The sequence below is a fragment of the Felis catus genome, chromosome B4, assembly GCF_018350175.1.
Source record: "Felis catus isolate Fca126 chromosome B4, F.catus_Fca126_mat1.0, whole genome shotgun sequence".
Lineage (NCBI taxonomy): Eukaryota > Metazoa > Chordata > Mammalia > Carnivora > Felidae > Felis > Felis catus.
In genome coordinates, this window is record NC_058374.1 from 121,830,543 (window position 1) to 121,856,052 (window position 25,510).

Sequence of the window (25,510 nt, forward strand, 5' to 3'; positions counted from 1 at the left end):
TTACTGAGTGCCCACTATGTGCCAAGTGCACCACACTACATGCAAGAGATACTAACAGTAAGATAACGTGTCTTGGAGTGCCTGGGTGGCTCCTGATTTCAGCTCAGGTCATGATTTCACAGTTCATGAGCTCAAGCCTTTTATCAGACTCTGCTGTCACTGCAGAGCCCTCTTTGGATCCTCTGTCTCACTCTCTCTCTAACCCTCCCCTGCTCATTCTCTCTCAAAAATAAATATTGAAATATTAAAAAAAAAAAAAAAAAGATCCAGTCCCTACCTTCAAAGAGGTTACATTTCCACAAGTTAAAAGTGTACCTCGTATTCTGATAACAAAATCCCACCACTCTCAATTTTTTTTTTAATGTGAACACCTGACATAGCACAACTACCAGAGTTATAAAATAGAATATTAGAACTAAAAGAAACCTTTGATAGGATCTGTCCAAGTCTCTTATAAGAAAAAAACTGAAGGAATGACCATTTGTGCCTAGAATTCATGTGTTCTAAGTTTGGTGCTTTTCCCATTTTCAAGCTTCTCCAAAACAGTATTCAGTAGATTTTTATAAATAGCACTCAAACTCCTGTAACTTACCTGTACAGTTGTTTCCTGCTACACAAGGACCTCATAATTTATACCACATTAAAGTACATGTATGCTCTTTGTGATATTCTATTCTTTGTGATAAAACAGATCCAGATCATCCAAGTGCTTGCCTTTGCTACTACTTCATGTGCGTTCAGTATTCAAGATGGCAAGAGCAATGTGCTGGGCAACATCTGCCTGCCAGGGCCTCTCTTGCCCCACACTTACATTCTCACAGTGTTCCTAGACTGCTGGCTGGGGGCGTACTTAGCCACTTAGATATAAACCCAGCACCAGACATGTGCCACTGACCAGAAGGGAACCCAAGTATAGGTGGCAGAGATACTATTTCCCTAGTTGACATATACCTACTATTTAAACCATGCACACATCTGAGGTGCAGTAATATGCCAGGCACCACACTGGATTCTAAGTATATTAATATGGAAAGGGCAGTCTGTACGTCCGGAGTGATTTGGAAACGATGAAACAATGTTAATTACATGCTCAGTTAATATTAGGTGTAGCACTCAGAACACCTGGGCCTGAAAGACCTCCAGAAAATACTTCAGAGACCAAATTAAGAGTGGGTACTGGGGAACAAGTTAAAAAAAAAAAAAAAAAAGTGAAAGTCTCACAGGTGAAAAGAAAAAGCCACATTCATTTGATCTGAATAACCATAAGTATGAAGGAAAGAGGCTAGAGGCCAACACCTAGAAAGACTGTGGCAGGGACAGGTAATGGACCACTGGTGTTCCCAAGAACACTAGTAAGGGGCATCAGGTTTTTTAAATGCTAGTTGTCCAACTTAAAGATTCCCCCTAGTTTTAGTAAATACAAGGGACTGTGTTTACTTCTGTCACAACTGTAGCCAATCCTGTAGTAGACTGGATAGTTTGAAAAGTTCCTTTGAACATAACTTTTTGATAGCCTAGTAGTAAGTGTATTTTTTTTAAAACCAAGAATGCTTAATTTCTCCCTATACAACCACTAATTTTTTACTTTTCACCAAATTTACATGTCCAATTATAGATAAAAGAAATGAAAGACAGTCAAGACATCTTTTACAATGCTTCTTAAAATAGATTTTTTTCAATTTCCTTTAATATGTTGTGGATTCCATCAAATATAACCATTTAGGAGTGTTTTTACTACCTCTACTAGTATAGACAAATTTACAGAAATTATTTTAAATGTATTGTGTCTACTTCAATTAGCATAATTTTGTTTAAGCAGTTACAGTTGTCTGTGTTGCCAGTGTTGACATTTTCAGGAATTAATGGTACAGTTTATGGGACAAGCTTCTGACCCTGAAATCTCACTTTGAGTCCTGTTCCCACCTCACTAGCAGGTGATCCTGAGCAAGCCAACTCATCAAAATCTTGGGTCCACACCCATAAAATGAAGACATTACAACTGGTGCTACCTATATGACAGGGTTCCTATATGTAAAAATTTTCCAACAACTATATGGTACTATAACATGACAATTACAGAGGTGAGTGAGGTTTTAACTGCCAAAATAATTACTTCAGCTTCATGCCTATAACCAAAAGCTTTTAAACAAAACAGCTTAAATAAAGTAGTCATTAAGCAAATGGAGACATATTAACTCAAACTATGTTCCTAGCCTATTGAATCTAATCTCGGGAAAAAACTTAATTCATTTTAGAGGGAAATATATGAGTTAAGATATTTATTAGTGTTTATACAAACAAGATGCAACCACTGATTCAAAAATAGGAGGGTATTTTCCTCAATGAGAATACATTCTTTAATAGGACTCTACTTGAATAAGAATTCCATACAAATAGAATATATATACTTAACACAAGAAAGGAAGGATTTTACATTACACAAAACAGACATTCAGTTGGTTCAATCATGGTAAGCTACCCTTCCAACCGAATACTTATATTTATTACAAATATTGCAGTCAGTTCAGTATATGCCAACAATCACAGAGTTTTAACATTTAGTAGCACGAAGCACACTTAACTGTTTCCAAAGGGATATGTAATGTAGTTTTCATTTCAGAGGAATGGAAGTGACTGAATTACTGTCTGCTCTTTAATGTTTCAACTAACCTGTGAAAAGAAAATGAACAGTTTCATAAAATTAACCTCAAACTTTCAGGTATAAAACATGATCATTTATAGTAGGTTTTATACTGGAAGTGGATTCCAAAGCACTTTAAATGATGAAAGCTAAGATAGTTATATCAGAAGAATAAAGTTATGGACTCAATTTCGATGAAGGCCTCTCTTAGCTTTTACTTTTATCTATGCTCTGAATGAATAAAAAAAAAAAAAAAAAAGACCAAATATCTACATTCCAGGCTGTAACTACTGCAGCAAGGCCAGATGTGGATAATTCAGAGGTGAAAACTATTCTCAGTCCTCATGGAGCTGAAAATCTAATGAGCAGATCACAAATCAATTATAAGACAGTATAACTACTACATTACTACTGGTCTGTGACAAGGATACCTACATGTGCAGTAGGCATTGGGCACGGAGAGGTGCAAGGAAAGGTTCTTGAGAAGAAGACAGTCTTAATCTAAGTACTAAAGGATAAGGAACTGGAGGATGAGGTAAAGAAGGAAAAAAGCTAAAAAAACAAAAAAATGGCAGAGAGGTGGCTTATCTAACTATAATCAGGTGGGTGTGGCTGAAATAAAAGCCAATGTATATGAAGACCAGTGGAAGAAAAGGCTTGAGGAACTTAATTTGATATGCTGCTAAGTAATCTGAATTTTGTCCTTAAGACTAAAGGGAAATCACACATATGCACACCTGCACACACAAACAAATGCACAAATGGCTTCTAGAAACATGATACTTAACCATTCCATTGCCTCATCAAGGCCAGTGCCTTTGGTTGCTGAAGTTTTGAATATTTGCCATTTTCGGTCCTTCAATGCAGGTAACCCAAGTGAATTTGCCATCTCTGAGGGAGTCATGGCCTGCTCCATGTCCTGCTTATTTGCAAACACCACCAAAATGGCTTTTCTCAGCTCTTCTTCCTAAATAAAATAGAAGCTACTTAATTTTTTCTCATCAATTTGCCCCCTTCAATTTGGGGGAAAATGCTAACAAAATGCTAACAAATGCTAACAAAAACATTATTTTAAAAGTATATTTCCTAATTATGAATATATGATGTTCTTTATAAATTATTTGAAATTACAGAGAAGAATGAAGAAAACAAGCTTCATCCATAATCCTATCTTCCAAACATGATCACTGTTAACACTGTGGGTATTTTCTATTGCTTTGTAATTTAGATACTTATAGTTTATTTAGTAAATACATTTACATATTTGAATATCAATATATATACACACAGTTCTATACTCTGCTCTAAAAAAATAAACATTTGGGCCACCTGGGTGGCTCAGTTGGTTAAGCGTCCAACTGTGGCTCAGGTCATGATCTCACAGTTTGTGAGTTCAAGCCCTGCATCAGGCTCTGTGCTGACGGCTGAGAGCCTGGAGCCTGCTTCCAAATCTGTCTCCTTCCCTCTCTGCTCCTCCCCTGCTCACACTCTCTCTCTCAATAATAAATGAACATTAAAAAATATTTTTAAAAAATAATAAACATTATACCATGGATATTTATCCAAACAACCAAAATTTTTTCAAAAAAAAAAATTTAATGGGGCGCCTGAGTGGCTCAGTTAAGTGTCCAACTTCAGCTCAGGTCATGATCTCGCGGCTCGTTTGTTCAGGCCCCACATCAAGCTCTCTGCTGTTAGTGCAGAGGCCACTTAGGATCCTCTGTCTCCCTCTTTCTGTGCCCCTCTCTCACACACGCACGTGTGCACTTGCTCTCAAAAACAAACATATGAAAATATTTTTAAAAATTTTTAAACAAAAAAATTTAATGGTTAAATATACTCTGCACTATGAATGCATGCACCATACACTAACTGTTCTCCAGAAATTCTTACTAGATTCTTTTTCCTTGACTACTATAGAAACCTAAGGGATGCAGTCATTACACAGAAATCTTTTTCTTTAACAAATTCTCTAAAAATAGAATCAGAGTATGAATTTTTTTAGGCTCCTATTATATGTATTAATAAACTGCTTTCAGGGCGCCTGGGTGGCTTGGTCGGTTAAGTGTCTGACTTCGGCTCAGGTCATGATCTCACGGTCCGTGAGTTCGAGCCCTGCCATCAGGCTCTGTGCTGACAGCTCAGAGCCTGGAGCCTGTTTCAGATTCTGTGTCTCCCTCTCTCTCTGCCCCTCCCCTGTTCATGCTCTGTCTCTCTCTGTCTCAAAAATAAATAAACGTTAAAAAAAAAAAAATTTTTTTTAAATAAAATAAACTGCCTTCCAGAAAGGTTTTTAACAATTTAGACTCCACCAACAGTGTATAACAGTACCACTCTTCAATGCAGCCCTGAAAGAATTAGAAATATGTATCTATGTATAGTATATTTTTCCAAACATAGCATGTCATTAAATGCTTATTTATTACCAGAGTATAAGAAATGCAAATATTATTAGAATATAGTTTTCTCTTGTGCACTGCAGATTCATTCCTTCTGTTCAGTTTTCTATTTATTTGCAAAAGGTCTTGATATGATTAAGAACACAAATCCTTAGTCACTGGTTATGAAACTATGTCCTGGTTCCCTGCTTTACCCTAAGTTGTATTTGCGAGGTTTTTGTTTGTATTAATATAATTAAATCTATCTTTTCTAATTCCTTCCAATCCTTTGATTTAGAAGGACCTTCCCTATCCAGAAATTTTAAACATATTCACTTACATATTCTTGGAGTTAACAATTTCCATTCTTTACATTTCATTCTTACTCCATTTAGAATGTATTTTTGCATACAAAAATGGGAAAACTTAAATTGATTTATATGCCTGTAAGTTTTAATGCAATAGATAATAGACCCGACTCACATGCTATATGTACTTTACATTATATATATTGACTGAAACAAGTTACTTCCTAAAAATGAATATAATTTTTAGTTCTTTCTCATGATTATACAAGTCAAATTCTAATATCACAAATAATAAACCAGCACAAGAATTACAAACTTAAGTTAATAATCCATTTCCTTTATGCAGTACTTTATATGATAAAAATCAATTATACCATGTGACTTACACCTAAACAAACCTTTTTTTAAAAATCCATTATACTAAAAGCACTTAAATGGTCCCTTAAAATTCCTTATACTTGAATTTGGTCTAAGAAGCTCTTATGATAAATATGATGCTATGTTGTAAAAAAAATTAAGCAGAAGTTTGAAACTATTAGGTCTTCACTTTATAACTCAGCCATTAAGTCAGTAATCAGGAAATCAGAAGTCTAAAGCATTCTCAGAAAGCTTCTATGTAGGTAATCAAATGGCCTAGAACTTAAACATTCAGTGATTGGATACTTCAGAATCATAGTTTTGGTAGGAAAAGGAAACTTAGGTATCTAATTTTCTCAAGCATAAGGCAATGTCATTATTACTTAAATTAACCGTTAGTACATATGAAAAGCTTATTTAGCAATTGGAGATTTTTTTGAACTTTTGATTATTTAATGCATCCTCTGAATTCAGTTAGCCAATAAATTTTTATTCTATAAACTTCAGTGAATACAATGTATTGAGTTTTTAGTAAGTGCTATACACTGTTCTACACATCAGGGATATTAGGGTAAACTCAAAGAACTTACATTTTAGGTTGGGAGATTTATATAAGTAAACAAATATATTTTAAAATAAAGGAAAGAGGGGCACCTGGGTGGCTCAGTCGGTTAAGTGTCCCACTCTTGGTTTCAGCTCTGGTCATGATTCCAGGATCATGGGATCAAGCCCCATGTTGGACTCTGCACTGTGTGTGGAGCCTGCTTAAGAGTCTCTCTTTCTCCCCCTTTGCCCCTCTCCCCAACTCATGCTCTCTGTCTATAAAATAAAAAATTTAAAAAGAAAAACAGATTTTAAAATAAATTAAATTAAATTATGGAAAGAAACAGTAAGTGGTACAAAAAATAAAGTAGGATAAGTTTAGAAAATAACTGAGCTTCCTCTCTGGAACAGAAACATGACATAAAACATGTCAAGAAGGAGCCATGCAGATTTGGAGGAAAAGCACTACAAGCAGAAAGATGAACAAGTGCGAAGAGCCCTCAACCAAGTGTCCAGTGTGCTGGCTCAGTGTATCCAAAGAACAGAAAGGTCAGTATGGCTGAAACACTGGAAACACAGGCAAGAGTAAAGAACAATAAAGCTGGAAGAGGTAAACAAGGATCAAAGTTGTGCCAAATACCCAGAAATTCTAAAACAAACAAATATGCTTACTATGTATACCCTTATCTGCTTCTCTAAGCTAATTTATACAACTAGAAATACAAGTAGAAACAGAACATTCTATAGAAAGCACTTCATAAAAGTAACTTAGAATAGTTCCTTCAGTTTAGAAAGAGTCCAGCTCTGAGCTTCCTAGAAATCAAGGAACCTAGTTTAAAGTTACAAGGCTGGATTCTTTGTTTCTCTTTTGTTTTGTTTTGTTTTTGGTCTCCATCCCTCTTTCCAATAGAATTTCTGGAATAGGAAATAATTTGCATAAAAGAAAATGATACTAAAGGCATGAGGGGAAAAAAAATTCCTGCTTTCCTTTTCATTATTCCTGCATGTGGTAATAATGAGAGCAGCAAGCAAATGTAAAAGATTTCCCCACATCTGAATAAAGTTTTCTTACCTCCAACATGGCAACTAACTCTGATTTGGAAATGCCAATTCGGTCTCGGTCACAACTGTCCACCACATAAATGACTGCATCTGTGTTTGAATAGTAACATCTCCAGTACGGCCTAAAGAAAATTCAGCAAGGGAGAATATATTATTATTTGAAAGAAAAAGAACCTGCTATGTTAATTTATGTGCTAGAACTTGGCAATGATGGGAGGTGGGGGGCTTATATGCCAATCTTCCCCACCCATGAAAGAATTAATGCCATAATGATTCACTGTTTCTGAAGGATATGTATCACATCCTTCAGATGGGATGGGGGTGGAATGATAAACATTAAATCACAGGATCGAGGAGTTTCAGACTTCAGGCTAAGAGAAGACATTTATAATCAACCTAAATCACTAAATGTACTAAGATAAAGTTATACCAGACCTTATTGTTATATCTTATAAATCTTTAACTAGGAACTCCTTAAGAAATGGGTTCTTAAAAAAACTTTTAGTATGATTTTATATAACAGACATTAAGTTGATTACTAAAGACTTCATGAGGTAGAAATGGCTAAAATTAGAGAGGGCCTCAAAAGTGGTTCAAAAAATAAAACAAGTTAGGGGCACCTGGGTGGCTCAGTTGGTTGGGTGTCTGACTCTTGATTTTGGTTCATATCATCATCTCACGGTTCCTAGAATCGAGCCCCACATTGGGCTCTGCACTGACAGCACGGAGCCTGCTTGGGATTCTCTCCCCCCCCCCCCCGCCCCTCCCCCACTTGCACTCTCCCTTCTCTCAAAATAAATAAACTTTTTAAAAAATAAATAAAATGAGTAAAAAAGGCAGCAGGATATTTGGAGACTGCACTACCCATGTTTTAAGATGGCAGGCACCACAGTGAGCAACCACTGACAGTCACCAAACATTCACAGTTGCCATGCCAAGCACAGAATGCTAGGCAGGAGACCTGCGTTCCAGAAGGCATCTATGTTCACATTAAACACTAAATGGTGGGCTGAAAGGTATTTTTATAAAACCCAAAACAGTCTGTCTTATAGACAAAGTGACTGACTAAATGAGGATTTTTAGTTAAAAACTCCCCAAGTAATTAGGTCTTGGGATTTTCCTGAAAATTTTTTTCATTTAGGTGGTATCTGGAAAACTGGCTTCCTTAAATTTTAATTCAATTGAGAGAACAGGAAATTCTTCCTTATTTTAAATTACAAAAGAGGGGCATTTAGGTGGCTCAGTCGGTTAAGTGTCCGACTTTGGCTCAGGTCATGATCTCACGGTTCGGTTCGTGAGTTCGAGACCTGCATTTGGCTCTGTGCTGACAGCTCAGAGCCTAGAGCCTGCTTCAGAATCTGTGTCTCCCTTTCTCTCTGCCCCTCCCCTGCTCACACTCTATCTCTCAAAATTAAATAATTGTTAAATTACAAAAGAAGACATATTTGGGTTTACTGCTCTTCACCCTTCAAGGGCCAATAAACATTCAATACTAGAAAGTAATCTGGTCTTTGTACCATACCTGATACTTGTCTGTCCTCCCAAATCCCAGACTTGGAATTTAAGGTTTTTGTATGTTACTGTCTCAACATTAAATCCAATAGCTAGAAGAGAAATCAAAATCAGTAGTATATGTAGACTAATGCATTCTACCTTCAAAGTATCCAATCTAACTGCATCTTAGCAATTAATGAATTACCACTGAATCACATTACTGGTTGAAATATTATTCCATTTAATATAAAACAGTTGTGCTACACACACACAAACACACACAATCAATTAGCAAGATCAGTACCACTTTCAGATTATATAAGAATCCTGTTACCTCTACAAATACAGAATTTTTAGCTCAGTGGGAAGTCTACTATGTTAAACTCTCCATATAATACAATCCTGGCATACAAAAGTGTTCAGAAAGTTATGCTTAGAAAGAACAGATGTAGATGTATTACAAAAAAAAAATGGAATTTTGATAGGTAGCAAATATAAATGGAACAAAACCAAGAAAGCCAACATTTTAAGCTTCAGTGGTTAAGGATTCAGCAAAAGCTGTATACCACTTTATAGAAACTGGGTTCTCTAAGGGTAGCAATCTCACAGACTCTCTGCAGACTTCCTCAAGAGCTCATTTGTATAAGGTCATGGTTGGATGCTCAGATGGGAGGTGTCTCATCTCTTTTCCCTGCCATTCTTTTTAGGTGGAGGTGTGGCACCATATGGCTAAGGCAGGATACTTCTATTTTCATTGAAAGGAACCTAAGGAAAGGTGGAGAAGATGCTGAAAAATTTGGATTAATAAGATTTCATAATCTTGGGGCACCTCGGTGGCTCGGTCAGTTAAGTGTCTGATTTCAGCTCAGGTCATAATCTCACAGTCCATGAGTTCAAGCCCCATGTCGGACTCTGTGCTGACAGCTCAGAGCCTGGAGCCTGCTTTGGATTCTGTGTCTCGTGCTCTCTCTGCCCCTCCCCTGCTCATGCTTTGTCTCTGTCTCAAAAATAAATAAAAACATTAAAAAAAAATTTTTTTAAATAAGATTTCATAATCTTAAAACAAAGTAAAAAATGACATAGCTATAACTGGACAATTTTTGTTTTAAGTTTAAGTCTACATTGGTAAATGATGCTAGTAAGTTTACATAAGTATGCCTATCACAACTAAAAAGTAACTATAGTAAACCTGAGTGGAAAATTAAAAAGCAAGTATATGAACCGCTTCTCGGCCTTTTGGCTAAGATCAAGTGCAAGTACATGATGTGTCCCTTAGAATTAGGTAGGAGTGTAATCACCATATTTACCTCGATAACACTTTTTATATGCAAAGGACAAGGGTGGGCTGTAAAGTGTGTTCCCTGAAATGCAATCCACTGGGCTGTGTGCACTGCAGGGGCCACCAAGACTTAACCACTGCAGAGATGGGCAATTTTGAGAAGCAAAAATCAAGGGAACTGAAATTTACTGATGGTGGCAAAAATAAATCAGATGCCACAGAGTTTAAAAGGTTCTTCTTTCATAAAAGCTAGACCTTTTTCTCTTTTAATCTGGAAATTTAAATACTACTAAATATAGAAATACCTTGCATGACAGTGATTTTAGAGGCATAATTTAAAATACTCTTCAACAAACTCTTAAACTTAGTTTAATATATTAATCTTCTCGAAGTCAATTCAGGCCAACAAATAAAAAAAGTATAAATAATAGTTTTCTCATGTAGTAAAACAGGGTTATTTGAGAATATTCCTCTAAGATATCAACTGATTTAAAGTTGAGGTGTTTCTTTTCTTGATATTTTCAGGTACCAGATTAATTCAACAGTCAATCTCTTCAACTCAGATCTTTAAAAGCAATGAATTCCTTAAGAGAAACAAATCTTATTAAAATAATAACAAATAGGGGCACCTGGGTGGCTCAGTCTATTGAGCGTGATTGAGCGTCTGACTTCAGCTCAGGTCACAATCTCATGGTTCGTGGGTTCGGGCCCTGCATCAGGCTCTGTGCTGACAGCTTGGAGCCTGGAGCCTGCTTCAGATTCTGTGTCTCCCTCTCTCTCTGCTCCTCCCCTACTCACATTCTGTCTCTCAAAAATAAATAAAGTTTAAAATACATATATATATAAATAGTAACATACGGGGGGAAAAAAAGCACTTCAGATGCAATAGTATCACTTAACATCTATATGATTCTTTAAACAGGTTTACAAAGTATTTTATATATTTCACTTATTCCCCCCTCAAAGTCAGTGGGTATATTTATTATCTTCATTTTATCAATAAAGATACTAGCCCTCAATAAGATTAAGTGCCTTAACTCTATCCAACTTTTAAAATTAGCTTTAAACAGCAAAACCCAGCCATGCACAGGGGTTTACAAAATGCCTCTAAATTTATGAAAAATGTTATCAATATTATGCCCACACTAGAAGTTTACAAACCTTAACATTAACTTATTATATGAATTACTTATTCAGAAATAAAGTTATGTTAGATGGAAAACAAAAACCCCTACAATTTGTTTATCATACTAACACTTACTAGGAATCGTAGTAACGACTTCTCCAACCTGTAATCTGTACAAAATTGTAGTTTTTCCTGCTCCATCTAATCCCAAAATTAAAATCCTCATTTCCCGGGTTCCAAACAGACTGGAAAAAATACTTGAGAAAAAGCCACCTGAAAAAAATAATAAAAGAAAAAATGTATTATCATTTTCTGAACTAGGTCCACAGAACATTTAATCTCGCCCTTTTTAAGCTATACCAGGGGTGCCTGGATGGCTCAGTTGGTTAAGCATCAGACTCTTGATTTCGGCTCAGGTCATGATCTTCTCAGGTTCATGAGATCCAGCTCCAGGTGGGCCTCCGCACTGGGCCTGGAGCCTCCTTAAGATTCTCTCCCTTGGGGCGCCTGGGTGGCGCAGTCGGTTAAGCGTCCGACTTCAGCCAGGTCACGATCTCGCGGTCCGTGAGTTCGAGCCCCGCGTCAGGCTCTGGGCTGATGGCTCAGAGCCTGGAGCCTGTTTCCGATTCTGTGTCTCCCTCTCTCTCTGCCCCTCCCCCATTCATGCTCTGTCTCTCTCTGTCCCAAAAATAAATAAACGTTGAAAAAAAAAAAAAATTTAAGATTCTCTCCCTTTCCCAGGACCCCTCCCCCACTGTCACAGTCTCTCTCTCAAGAAAAAAAAAAATTAAAGCTATGCCAAATTAAATAATACTATAGTATTTTCCTTGATTCATAGGTTCATTAAGTTTGCTCCCAATGATATACATTATTCAACACCAAACAAGTAATTACTGATCGTCACTATGTCCTAGATACTGTATTAGGAAGGCACAGAAGATACATTGCAGCATAAGAGAAATAGGACTACCTTCCTCATGAAGCTCACTTTCTAATCATGAGACTATGGATACCTTAGCATGATCTCCTCACAACCCCTAAACACCAAAGGACAAATAAGAATGACACTGGGACAATGAGATCCTTATATATGAAAAGCAATTATTATCATTGTACAGTAGCACCATGATAACTACCTTCAATCACTGAGATTTCTCTGTAAGCAATAGAATTAGCAAAATAAATTGAGGCACAGAAGCCCAAAATAACAAAACCTACTTTTGGCAGAAAACTCATTTAAAAAAATAATAAAGCTACATTCAATGTATATTGAAATATTTCCAGAAAGCTTCCTATATGCAAGGTATTGTGTAATATAAAAGCACTAGTGAACAGAGTAGAATGGTAGTCCTCAGATGCTGGGGGAGTGGGGAGAAATGGGAGAGATGTCAAGGGTACAAACTTTCCTTACAATAGTAGTAATTTCTGGAGACCTAATTAACAGCATGGTAACTACAATTAATAACAATGTATTGTACAGTTGAAATTTGCTAAGAGAGTAGATCTGGAAGTGTTCTCACCACACACAAAAAAGGATGTATTAATTAGCTTGATTACGGTAGTCATTTCACAATGTGTATATATATTATATATATATATCAAAACGTCATACTTAAATATATGCAATTTTGCCATTCATACCTCAAGAAACCTGGAAAAAATTAAAATTAAAAAAATTATCCTTTGTCTCAGCAGGGCCTGCTGGTAACAGATTAAGGTATTGATTCATTTGGATTGTGTTTAAATAAATGGTGATTTAGAGTATTATTCTTTTCACAACAAAATAAAGAAGCTTTTTTAAAATACATTTTTTCTTTAATGATTCCAGAAAAAAGCACTTTGGGCCTTCTCCATCAAAAGCCATTAGAGAAGACTGAAAGTTACATTAACAATATAAAAAAAAGTTGACAACAGAAGCGATGCCACACAATACATGCTTATTTGACAAAGAAATGGCACAATTAAGAGCTGCAAGTCTGGAAAAATGAAGACACCACGGGCCAGAGAACCCTGGGAAAGAAAGTGTAGCAGAAGGGGTGTGACTTGACAAAATCCATAGTACCTTTTTACACCTTAAAAAAAAAACAAAACTGGGGCGCCTGGCTGGCTCAGTAGGTACAACAGGCTACTCCATCTTGGGGTTGTAAGTTCCAGCCCCGTCCTGGATGTAGAAAGTACTTAAAAAGAAAACCTTAAAAAAAAAAAAAAAATGAAAGGAGTTATGGAAAAAAAAGCAGGAAAGCGCCTGTGATATTCCAGGCTAGGTAAATCCCCCCAGAAAACAGTAGAGGAATTAAAGTCAGTCATCAAACGTGCACCATTTGGAGAGGTGTAAACCAGTTTAAAAATCTGCACTTCCATTTGGGCTTCAGCGGGGAGGGAGGCTTCGGTTGGTACTTGTGATGACAATGTAGTTCCCTCAACCAGCACTCCAAAAAAATCGAGATTAAAATTTCACTCACTGACCAGTTATGACCACTACCCTCCCCATTTCCTTCTCCACATTACTCTATTATCTACATGAAAAGCTACAGCAAGCAGGCAAATAAGAAGCGGACTAAAAACATGAGCAACAGTTCCCTTTAGATTTTTTACACTGACGCAGTTCCAGCGACCAGGAAGAGAATCACGCTTCTACTGTGGGGTCAAATCTTATTTTTCACGCAAGAAACCTCAGCGCACCTGCGACTGACAAGTTGCCAAGCTTCCCAAGACTAACTCTGACCCCCAAATCGAGCTGGGTCTGAGAGGGACAGGGAAAAGTTCATGGTCAAGGGAAAGGTCTCGGGGCCGGGTTCCCCCGGCCGCAGCGCCGGGCGGACCTGCGCCGCCCCCGCCCCCTGACCCTTTTGGGATAAAGGGGACAGGAGCGAGGGCAGAGGGAACGCTCGAAGCAGGGTCCACTCCCACAGGCGAACAGCCAAGGTGAGTTAAGTCCTCACCGACCTGCCCCTGAAAAGCTGGCTACTCCGAGCTTCCCAGGCCGACCCCTCTCCTCCAGACCCCGGCCCTCCGGCCGAAGCCCCTCGAGCGCGCCCGGGCGCCCTACTCAGATCCTCACCCATGATGAACCGCCTGTCCGCCCTTGTTGGTGGTTAGAGACAGGCCCCGGCCTCGGCAGCGACTCCTATTCGAGCCTCGGCGCCGCCACCTCTACAAGCCTCGGCCTCCGGCTCCGGCTCCGGCTCGGAAGCGGTTTCCTTGGAAGTCCGGTCCGCCAGCAACTTCCACGTCGGACTCCCGGCGGGGGCGGGAGCGACGGGCCGCTGCGACTACGCGCCGGGAACGGCGACCTGAGCGTCCGCGTCGTCGCTTTCGACAAAAGTCCCGGGCGCGCAAGGTGAAAGCCAGAGGATAAAAAATATTCAAGGACCCCAAGTTTCTCCTGCTTCTATTTTCTTGTTGAAAGGGCTTCCCAAACAGGGAAATTCGAATTTTCCTTTTAAATTCTGACCCCCAAAAGTGGCGAATCTGTCACCCAAAAATTCGAGTTGGGCCTCGATGCAGCAGCCAGTCGACTGGACGCAGGCATCGGGTGCAGCGTGGCAGAAGTTGCAGGTCCTGAAGCGTCCTGCGGGGGCGAAGCACCTTTCCTTGGGTTCTCTCTCCCACACGGAAATAGGACTACGTAATAATAATAGGAAGAGCCCCGCGCCGCCAATGCAAAGCAGCCTTACGCCTGAGGTCGCTAACTGGAGTTTTTTAGTGTCGCATTGGCGTGCTGGGTCAGCGTTAGAGCCCTTCACTCCGTTCTTCCACCTAATTCTGAGCACCTGACCAGCTTTGTGTGCTTGGCAGTGCGGGCGGGCTGGTTCCTTCCAGGGGCGTCTGTCGACAGTAATGCCGGTTTTGACAGGGAATTGTATTGGGAGAAATGAAGCAGTACTTGGACGATGGGAAGAAGGGATTCTCCTAGACTGTAATTTTTTTTAAAGGTTGAGCGTGCGTGTCTTAATTCGTAAAGGTACACAGAAAAATAAACCGATCCGTAGCCACAATACCACAGTTCTCCCTAGAAGTCACCATTGTAAACTCTTTCTTGGGTCTCCTTCCAGATATGGTTTTGGCATTTTATGTTTTTATTTATAATAGGGATTTTCATCCATTCAACAGAAGTTTATGGACTGACTTTTGTTTCAATTTTCAGACCTCTCCAGCTGCCTAGGCATTGAAACTAGACCTACCTGTTGCCCTTGCCTCCCTTCCCCGCTTCTAAATTATAAATTCACAAAATCGTTTCTCTGCCTTTTGGCTAAGATCAAGTGTAGCATCTGTTCTTATCAGTTTAATAAATTCACAGAATTTTTCTTGCAAGGGAAGGTTTTATTTGTTTTTTTATCTTTGTTGTTTTGAGAAGGAGAGAGTTGAGCGACTCTTTATCTGAACACCTGGACCTTTTTTAAGGCTGTGTGTTGTAAGCATTATAATGTGCCAGCTGTTGGACTTCAGTGGGCTGGGATTCCACTGACCTTTTTCTCCTGTTCTTCATCCTCTTCCCCTGCCTGTCTTTGCCAAAATTAGCTTGTCAATATTAGCATTGACAAGCTTGTCAAGATTCGATTGTCACGATTGGCAAATCTTGACCATTGCTACTTAAAATTTTGTCCATGTCAGATTTCCAGTATAATGCATGCAGTTCTGTGAAAATACAAATTCCCTTTATTTTTTTTATTTTTTTTTTAAATTTTTTTTTCAACTTTTATTTATTTTTGGGACAGAGAGAGACAGAGCATGAACGGGGGAGGGGCAGAGAGAGAGGGAGACACAGAATCGGAAACAGGCTCCAGGCTCTGAGCCATCAGCCCAGAGCCTGACGCGGGGCTCGAACTCACGGAGCGCGAGATCGTGACCTGGCTGAAGTTGGACGCCTAACCAACTGCGCCACCCAGGTGCCCCCAAATTCCCTTTAAAGAACTAAAAGGAAGGGCGCCTGGGTGGCTCAGGCGGTTAAGCGTATGACTTTGATCAGGTAATGATATCTCAGTTCTTGAGTTAGAGCCTGGCATGGGGCTCTGTGCTGACAGCTCAGAGCCTGGAGCCTGCTTCAGATTCTGTGTCCTCTCTCTCTGCTCCTTCCCAGTGCACTCTCTTTTCTCCCCCCACCCCCCAATAAACAAACATTAAAAAAAGAGGAACTAAAAGGAAAGGTACGCTGTAAACTTTATATTTGCAGTGTATATTCTGAACCAAATAAGCAAATGAGACCTACCTATGTGAAGACACTGTGTGAATTGAAGTGCTATCTACAAATTTAAAACCATTGTTAATACTATTGGATGGCATGTCAGCCTTTCATAATGTGCATTAAGCACCTAATTAGAAGTCACTTTGGAAACAATAATATGATAAAACACAAACAAAAGGGGAGCCTGTGTGGCTCAGTCCATTAAGCATCCCACTCTTGATTTTGGCTCCAGTCATGATACCAGGATGGTTAGATTAACCCTCATGGGGTCAGCTCTAATAGTGAGTAGCCTGCTTGGCATTCTCTCTCTCCCTCTGTCTTTCTCTCTGTCCTGCCCTCTCTCTCTCAAAATAAATAAATAAAACTTAGGAAAAAAAAACCCTCTGCAATTGGATCAAAACTTTATTTTTTACATTTACCCATTTAACTTTGTTAAGATTTTATCTCATTTCCTGGTTGCATCAAAAACTCTTCTCCATTCTCAGCAAACTTTGACCTAAAGAAAAATCCCAAAATATTAGGATGTTATCTTTAAAGTTTTTCTAGTGTAGATTTAGGACAAATAAAATAACTTTTCTGACCACTTACTGTGTTCAAGGCCTTATGCTACACCTACAACATAGTCTAAAACAGTACCTACTCTCAAGGTTCTAACTTTTAGAGGCACTCATTAACCCAAGAGCGTTTAAGTCCAAAAATGTAAATAATTTTATAAAGTACCTTGGCAAATTTATAAATAACAAAACCATAAACAGCTTAGGGAAACTTAACTAATATTTATTGGTGGTATCTCACTTCTACCTTTTCCCTTCTCTCAATTCTCAATTCCTAAGACTAGAGCAGTTCCTACTTTCATAGGAACACAATTTTCAATGTGTAAAGGTAAGGTTGTGAAAAGTAAGATAACAAAGCTACCATTTTATGTCTCTTTTCTGATATTAACTAAAGACATTACAAAGTAAAGATACTTATCTTTAGGGCAACATCATTTTTCTTTTTTCTTTTCTTTTTTCTTCCTTTTTTTTTTTCAATGTCCTTTTTCAAAATGTAATCATTCCTATTAATATTGGCCTGGTATTACAGTTCCTGCTTACTAAAAAGAGATACTTGAGGAAGCAGAATTATAGCAGCATGCTAGAATTAAGGCTAAATATTTAGTTGTAAGTCTATGTAATTTTATTCTTCAGATAAGCACATAAAATTGACCTCACCTTTCAAGTCGTTGCTCAAATGTCATCCTATTTAAAACTGCAACCCACCCAACATCCTCCTTATCCTGATTTTTAAAATTTTTTGAACGTTTATTTATTTTAGAAAGAGACAGAGACAGTGTGAGCTGGGGAGGGGCAGAGAGAGGGAGAGACAACATCCGAAGCAGGCTCCAGGCTCTGAGCTGTCAGCACAGAGCCCAATGCAGGGCCGGAACTCACAAGCTGTGAGATCATGACCTGAGCTGAAGCCAGACACCCAACCAACTGAGCCACCCAGGTGTGCCATCCTCATCCTGATTTTTTAAAAGAACTTGCCAGTAAACATAATTTACTTGTCTATTATGCCTATATTTTGTCTACTTCCTCTGACTAGAATGTAACATCTATGAATGCCAATATTTTTGTTTATTTTGTTCACTGCTTTGTCCTAATACTTGGGCACTAAACATATTTGTTGAGAGAATTTGCTGAATTATAAGTTTTTAAGGCCAATGCCATAAGCATTAGTTAACATAAACATATATTGTGCAATATTATTAAACTTGTTTCCTAAAGTAGGCATATCTAAACCACCTGTCATAGTTTGATAGAGGCCAAACTATCATATTCAGATAAAGAAGGTTGTTGGGGCACTTGGCTGCTTCAGTCAGCAGAGCATCCAACTCTTGATCTCAGGGCTGTGAGTTTAAGCCCCGCAATGGGTGTGGAGCCTACTTAAACAAAAGTTGTCATATTTGAGAAGAAGCCACCAGGTGGTGGTATTGCTTCATACTAATTCTCCATAGACTGAGATCAATTGGTCCAATTTATCAAAAGCTGAGTGGACAATTTAATCCTTTTCAAATCTCATGGTCCAATAATAATTAACTGAATTTTAAAATGTGAATGTTTTAATGCAGTCCAAGCAAGCAATACAAGCTCAAAACTCCTTTGACTCTAAAATCACAATAAGATCAAGTAAGTTCAGAATTTTAAAGCTAGGAGGAACCTCAATTCCTCAAAACCACCTCAATTACAGATGTAGTAGAAACAACCTAAGAAACAGCCAGGAAAGCAACCATCATCATTTGACTTCCAGGCCTGGAGTAACTAGATTATGATGCTTTCTGTAACTGAACCATGATCTATCCATTCGGTAAATTGATATTCATACACATGACCATGATTCAAGAATCTGTAGTTTCCAAAGCTGGAAACTAAACATTTCTATATGTTCCATTACCTTGTGGAAGTTACATTCTTTTGCTCAGATCTTATTCTATGAAGCAGAAACCTGTGAAATATAATAAGTATATGATAAATATAAGCTTCAAAAGGGCTTATCATACTGTGTATTTATAATTGTATTTTAAACTAAGGAGCATTTTGGGGTGTCTGGGTGGCTCAGTTAGGCATCTGACTCTTGATTCAGCTCAGGTCTTGATCTCAGTGTTGTGAGTTCAAGCCCACACTGGGGTCCACACTGGGCATGGAGACTACTTAAAAAATAAAAATCAAAATAAACTAAGAAGCATTTTGAAATCATAACTAGGTGTGTGATTTTCACAAAGCAAGATTTAGATTATATTTCACATGTTTCCTTTCAATGACATGCACTTTGCCAACATTGAAGAGTTTCTCTTTAAAGGTTATTGAGATGTAATTCACATACAATAAAATTCACAATTTTTAAATGTTTATTTATTTCGAGAGATAGAGAGAAAGAGAGTGCACTCAAGTGAGGGAGGGGCAGAGGGAGAGAGGGAGGAAGCGAGAGAATCCCAAGCAGCCTCCTCACTGTCAGCACAGAGCCCGTCGCAGGGCTAGAACTCACAAACTGTTGATTATGACCTGAGCTGAAATTAAGAGTCAGACACTCAACCAACAGAGGCACTCAGACACCCCTACAAGTCACAATTTTTAAAAATATTTTAATGTTTGTTTATTTTTGAGAGAGGGAGAGAAAGAGAGAGTATGAGCGGGGGAAGGGCAGAGAGAGAGCGGGACAGAGGATCTGAAGCAGAGAGGCAGATGCGGGGCTTAAACTCACAAACTGTGAGATCATGACCTGAACAAAGTCTGATGCTCAACCGATTGAGACACCCAGGCACCCCCAAAATTCACAATTTTTAAGTGTACATTAAGTGACTTTTAGTATATTCACAAGGTTTGCAAAGATCACCCAAATTTCAGAACATTTTCATCACCCTAAACAAAAACTCTGTACCCATTAAGCAATAATAACTTCCCAGTCCACCCCTCCCCTAGCCTCTTATAACCTGTAATCTATTTTCTGTCTCTATGAGTTTGCCTATTCTAGATATTTCATATAAGTGGAACCATACAACATTTGTCCAGTATTTGTCTCATTTTACTTAGCATGTTTTCAGAGTTCATTCATGTTATAGCATTTATCAAATACTTCATTCCTTTCTACGACTGAATAATATTCTGTTGTATATGCCATGTTTTGTGTATTCAACAGTTGATGGACATTTGAGTTGTCCTCGTTTTTTGGCTATTTGAATAATGGTGCTATGAACGTTTGTGTACAAGTTTTTGTGGGAATATATGTTTTCAGTTTTGTGGAGTATAAACCTAGGAATGGAATTGCTGAATCATATGGTAACTCTTATGTTTAACTTTTTTTTTCTATGTTTAACTTTTTGAGGAACTACCAAACTGTTTTCCAGCTGCATTGTTTGCTGAAACTGTTTTCCACGATTTTAACATTTGCATCAAGAATGTTTCAGGGTTCTTATTTTTCACATACTCACCTATACTTCTTTTCCACTTTTTAAATTCTAGCCATCCTAATAGGTGTAAAATGGTATCTCATTGGGGTTTGTTTGTTTGTTTGTTTGTTTGTTTCTGAGTAGGCTCCATACCCAGCATGGAGCCCAACCTGGGACTTGAACTCAGAACCCACATCAGGCTCTGTGCTGACAGCTCAGAGCCTGAAGCCTGCTTCAAATTCTGTGTCTCCCTCACTTTCTGCCCCTCCCCTGCTCACACTCTGTCTCTTTCTCTCAAAAATAAATAAATGTTAATAAATTTTTTTAAGTATTCCTGATGACTAGTGATGCTGAACACCTTTTCATGTGCTTATTGGCAATATCTATATTTTCTTTAGAGAAATGTCTACTCAAATCCACTGCCTAATTTTTAATCGAGTTATTTGTCTTTTTTATTGTTGAGGTGTAAAAGTTTTCTGTATGTATTCTGGATATTATAACTTTATCAAATATGTAATTACAAATACTTTTCCAATCCTGTGAGTTGTCTTTTCAGTTTGTTGATAGTGTCCTTTGATGCACAGCTTTTAATTTCGATGAAGTCTGTCTTACCTATTTTTTCTTTTGTAGTGTGCTTCGCATGTCAAATCTAAGAATCTACTGCCTAATCCAAACTCATGAAGATTTACACCTATATTTTCTTCTAAAAGTAAAACAAACACCCCTAAATCTGGTTCACTTTTCCAACTCCCCTATTTCTTTGCTCAGTGATCCAAATTCTATCTTGCCTTACCATCTCTGGTTAATACAGACTTGCTCCTTCTTCTGGCCCTTCACAGTGACCAAACCCTTCCCATTCTTCCTTTACTTCCTACTCTTAGACAGTAACCACTTAACTGATCCATCTTTTTCTCCCCACTCTCAAATACCCCTAAACATCACCATTTTGCATCTAATTAAAGTCTAGCATGTACTAGGTACTCAATAAACGTTAACTGAATAAAACTCATGTTAATCTCTCTATCATAAGCCTTTAAAACTCATTGCACAAAGATGTTTATAACTGTTGGTTACTTACTTTTACAGAAGACTGTGGGGTTCTTAAGGGCAAGGCCTTTCTTACTCTTCTATGTATCCCCAATGTTACCATGTTGAAGTTCAGTAAATGTTTGTTGAACTCATAAATGGATGAGGCCTGAGCTTCTTAACATGGTATTCAAAAACTTCCACAGTTCAATCCAACTTACTATCTCTCTCCAGTTTAGGCAAAAATTGTGAATTGAGGTTGGGGGGTGGGGTACTCACTGTTTCCAGGACCCTCTAGATTTTAGTTCTAAAGTAAAGTTTACCACTATTATCAGAGAAGACACCTACTGCTCTGTAGTTCTCTTCCTCTGCAAAATGAAGGATTGGACCACATTAGAGCTTCTCAGACTTTAACATACACACAAAGCACCCAAAGACCTTGAACATGCAAGATCAGATTCTGATCCTGTGTTTCTACTAGCTCCCAGGGGATGTTAATGCTAATGGTCCACAGACCGGCCACCCTTCAAGTAATTATAAAATTTTGTCCTCTGCAACCTTTTTAATATCTTCTGGACATACCTTCTGCATGACTGACACTATACCATTTTGTATATTGCCTCTCCTTCCCTGGGATGCTTTCTCCATTTATTTCCTCCTATTTGAATCCAACCCATCTTTTCAGGATCTTACTCCTGGGCAAAGCTTTCTCTGACTGCTCTAGTGCCCCTACTCAATCTTTTTTTACTCTACTAAAGTATCCAGGGAGCCTGGGTGGTTCAGTTGGTTAAGCATCATATTCTTGATTTTGGCTCGGGTCATGGTCTCACTGTTGGTGAGTTCAAGTCCCACATTGCACTGTCAACATGGAGCCTGCTTGGGATTCTCTGTTTCCCTCTCTCTGTCCTACTCTCGCTCATTCACACTCTCTTTCTTCTTCTCAAAACAAATAAATACTCATTAAAAAATTATAAAATAGCCCCGCGTCAGGCTCTGGGCTGATGGCTCAGAGCCTGGAGCCTGTTTCCGATTCTGTGTCTCCCTCTCTCTCTGACCCTCCCCCGTTCATGCTCTGTCTCTCTCTGTCCCAAAAATAAATAAACGTTGGAAAAAAAATTAAAAAAAAAAAAAAAAAAAAAAAGGGGCGCCTGGGTGGCGCAGTCGGTTAGGCGTCCGACTTCAGCCAGGTCACGATCTTGCGGTCCGGGAGTTCGAGCCCCGCGTCAGGCTCTGGGCTGATGGCTCAGAGCCTGGAGCCTGTTTCCGATTCTGTATCTCCCTCTCTCTCTGACCCTCCCCCGTTCATGCTCTGTCTCTCTCTGTCCCAAAAATAAATAAACGTTGGAAAAAAAATTTAAAAAAAAAAAAATTATAAAATAAATAAAGTATCCATTATTGGTGCTTCATGTTTGACCCATCATCTACAAATAATTATTGGTTAACATTGTTTGTATGTGAGTACCCAGTTATATCCTTCTTTTTCTTTCTTATGAGGCTCAACACAATGCCTCACATGTAGGAAGTACTCAACAAATCATTGTTGAATAAATGAATGAATGAATGACTCACTTCAGCATTACTACTCCAGAGAGAAATCAAATGTTTTACTGTACTATATTGTTCTTTTCCAGAATATGGAGGAAAGAGCCAATATGGAATTTCCCCAGTCTACCTAAATGAGGCAGTTCAATCTAAACAACAATTTGATCTTTTTAAAAATAAATGATATTAAAATATCTAAAATGAATTTATATTAAAATTCAAATTTTTCCCTTTAGCTTCTGAAACAATGAAATTTGCTACCTCTGTTTCTGTCCCAATTTCCAAAACCAAATGCACATAATATATTATATGAGAAATATAATGAGAGCTTCACATTATGTGGAATAAAAGATTGGTCCTATAGAGTATGAATTGGTATTTTATCATGATTTCAATATCCTGGTTAAACAACCTGCTTTATGCCCAATGCCATGTTGCATATCAAATAATAAAGTAAACTCTCTGGTGAAAAACAAAGAATCCTTCTTATTGATATAGAGAAGTTGTTTTAAAGTTAAAATAAGGAAGTTCTTTGAATATTGCCTAACTCACTGTTGTGGGAAAAAAAAAGTTAGAAGCATTTCAGAACAAAGTACCCTATTTTGCATTTCTATTAAAGTTTTTTTCTTAACTTGCAAAATTGTTTCATAAACTAGACTTTAACTCAAATATCAATTTATCATTTTTGACAAGAGAAAAGAGCTATATTGTATATTATCAAGTTTTTGACCAGAGAGATGTTTGAGTTATAAGTTATCAGACTGTAAAACTTCTTGATAGACTGTGAAACGACAGCTCCACAAATGTAGAGCACTTTAATCATGGTTATGCGTAAGGCATAACACTTCTGCAAAATGCTGGAAAACGTGAGCTAAGTGAGTACAACTAGTAAAAGTGCTGTATCACTTGAATGGAGATATTAGTCTTACTTTTAGTAGGTTTTAGTAATCTAAATCAGTGTGTTTTATTTCAATTCCAAAGGATTTCCATTCTTAATTTAGTTTACCCACTTCTGATGGGAACGTCTCTTCACAAAATAAATAATAAAGTGAAAAGTCTCAGGAAGCAGACATTAATACTGATTTTTAATTATCTTTATTTTATTTAGTTCTCTAGCTCTAAGAAAATATTTATGGGAAGAGGTTATTTTTAGCTCAGGCTTTGCAAAGCTCTCTGTCACCTCCCAATCTGAGTTCATCAGAATGAAGCAACACAGAATATACAATTGATGGATACCACAAGGGCTAAGTAGGGGGTTTTGTTATTAAAAATTGTCATCTCCATAGAATCTGAAAGAACATTGAAGATCATTGGGGCCAGTCTCCTCATTTTACAAGTGGAGACACCGCGGCCTTGATGTCACCCAGCTCATTGGTGAGAGTCAGGCTTGAACTCTACTCCTTCTCTTTAATCCATGGTCCTTTCCACCTTTTTAAGTGAGACATAGGAAAACTATGAATGGTAAGAGCATCAAGAAACACACATAAGGGCACCTGGGTGGCTCAGTCGGTTAAGCGTCATACTTCAGCTCAGGTCATGATCTCATGGTGTATAGGTTCAAGCCCCGCATTGGGCTCTGTGCTGACAGCTCAGAGCCTGGAGCCTGCTTCGGATTCTCTCTCTCTCTCTCTCTCTCTCTCTCTCTCTCTCTCTCTCTCTCTCTGTGGGGGAGGGCCCCTGCTCACACTATGTCTCTCTCTCTCTCTCAAAAATAAATAAGAATTTAAAAAATTAAAAATAAATAAAAATTAAATTAAAAAGAAAAAAAGAAACACACTTAAATGAAGGAGGTATCCAGTCTCTTCTGGGCTGTCTGCAGAGCTCTGCCATTTGATCCACACCCCACTCAGCTCTCACTTGGTTGGCCATCCTTGAGAGACTCAAAATTCAACCACTGACTGGAAATTACTAGATGGTAATTACACAAATAGAACTTCTCTAAATGTGTCTCATTACCTGTATTTGTCACTGGGTAACCACATTTTTCCATTTTACTTCATTCCATTTTCATAAACAGCCCTATAAAATATACATTATTATTCTTCCACATTTTAAAGACAAAAAAATTGCAGCTTAGACAGGTTAAGTAATTTACCCAAGGTGCAGAGCTAGAATGTGGCAGAGCTAAGACTGGATCCCGAGCTGTTTGGCATCAGAACCAGGCCTCTTAAGCACTATTGCGGTGTGCTCCTTCTGGGAAAAAAAAACTGATCTACCCAAAATAAGAAACGTCCTTATTATTTATAAAAAGATATGTATATATGAAAATATTTTCATGTTATTTTCTAAATGATGTGTTCTTTTTGTTTTATTTGGGATAGATAGTAATAGTCAATATGAGAGAGTTCAGCCTAATTTATCAGTCATTTTCAATTTAAATTTTATTTTTGCAATGCATAGTTACTTTAAAGATAACATATGTTGGGGTGCCTGGGGGCTCTTGGTTTCAGCTCAGGTCATGATCTTGCAGTTCATGATTTCAAGGCCCTCATTGGTCTCCACACTGGCAGTGCAGAGCCTGCTTGAGTTTCTCTTTCTCTCTCTCTCTCTCTCTCTGCCCCTCCCCTGCTTACACGTACTCTCTCTCAAATAAATTAAAAAACAATTTTAAGTTATACATGTTTATGTATCCAAAAAAATAAAT

The 25,510-nt window shown here is 38.1% G+C and overlaps 1 protein-coding gene and 1 pseudogene across 1 annotated transcript; one reads left to right on the forward strand and one right to left on the reverse strand.

Moving 5' to 3' along the window:
• Positions 1-2,264: 2,264 nt before the first annotated feature.
• ARL1 (ADP ribosylation factor like GTPase 1) lies at positions 2,265-14,469 on the reverse strand. The gene is made up of 6 exons (XM_003989168.6): positions 14,250-14,469; positions 11,324-11,461; positions 8,812-8,893; positions 7,300-7,411; positions 3,430-3,608; positions 2,265-2,670 (listed from the first exon to the last, which is right to left on the reverse strand). Exons 1-6 carry the CDS (start codon positions 14,251-14,253, stop codon positions 2,640-2,642), a joined length of 546 nt encoding a protein of 181 aa, XP_003989217.1. The 5' UTR covers positions 14,254-14,469; the 3' UTR covers positions 2,265-2,639.
• A 951-nt stretch (positions 14,470-15,420) lies between these two features.
• On the forward strand, positions 15,421-15,587 carry LOC111561603 (annotated as a pseudogene).
• Positions 15,588-25,510: the final 9,923 nt, after the last annotated feature.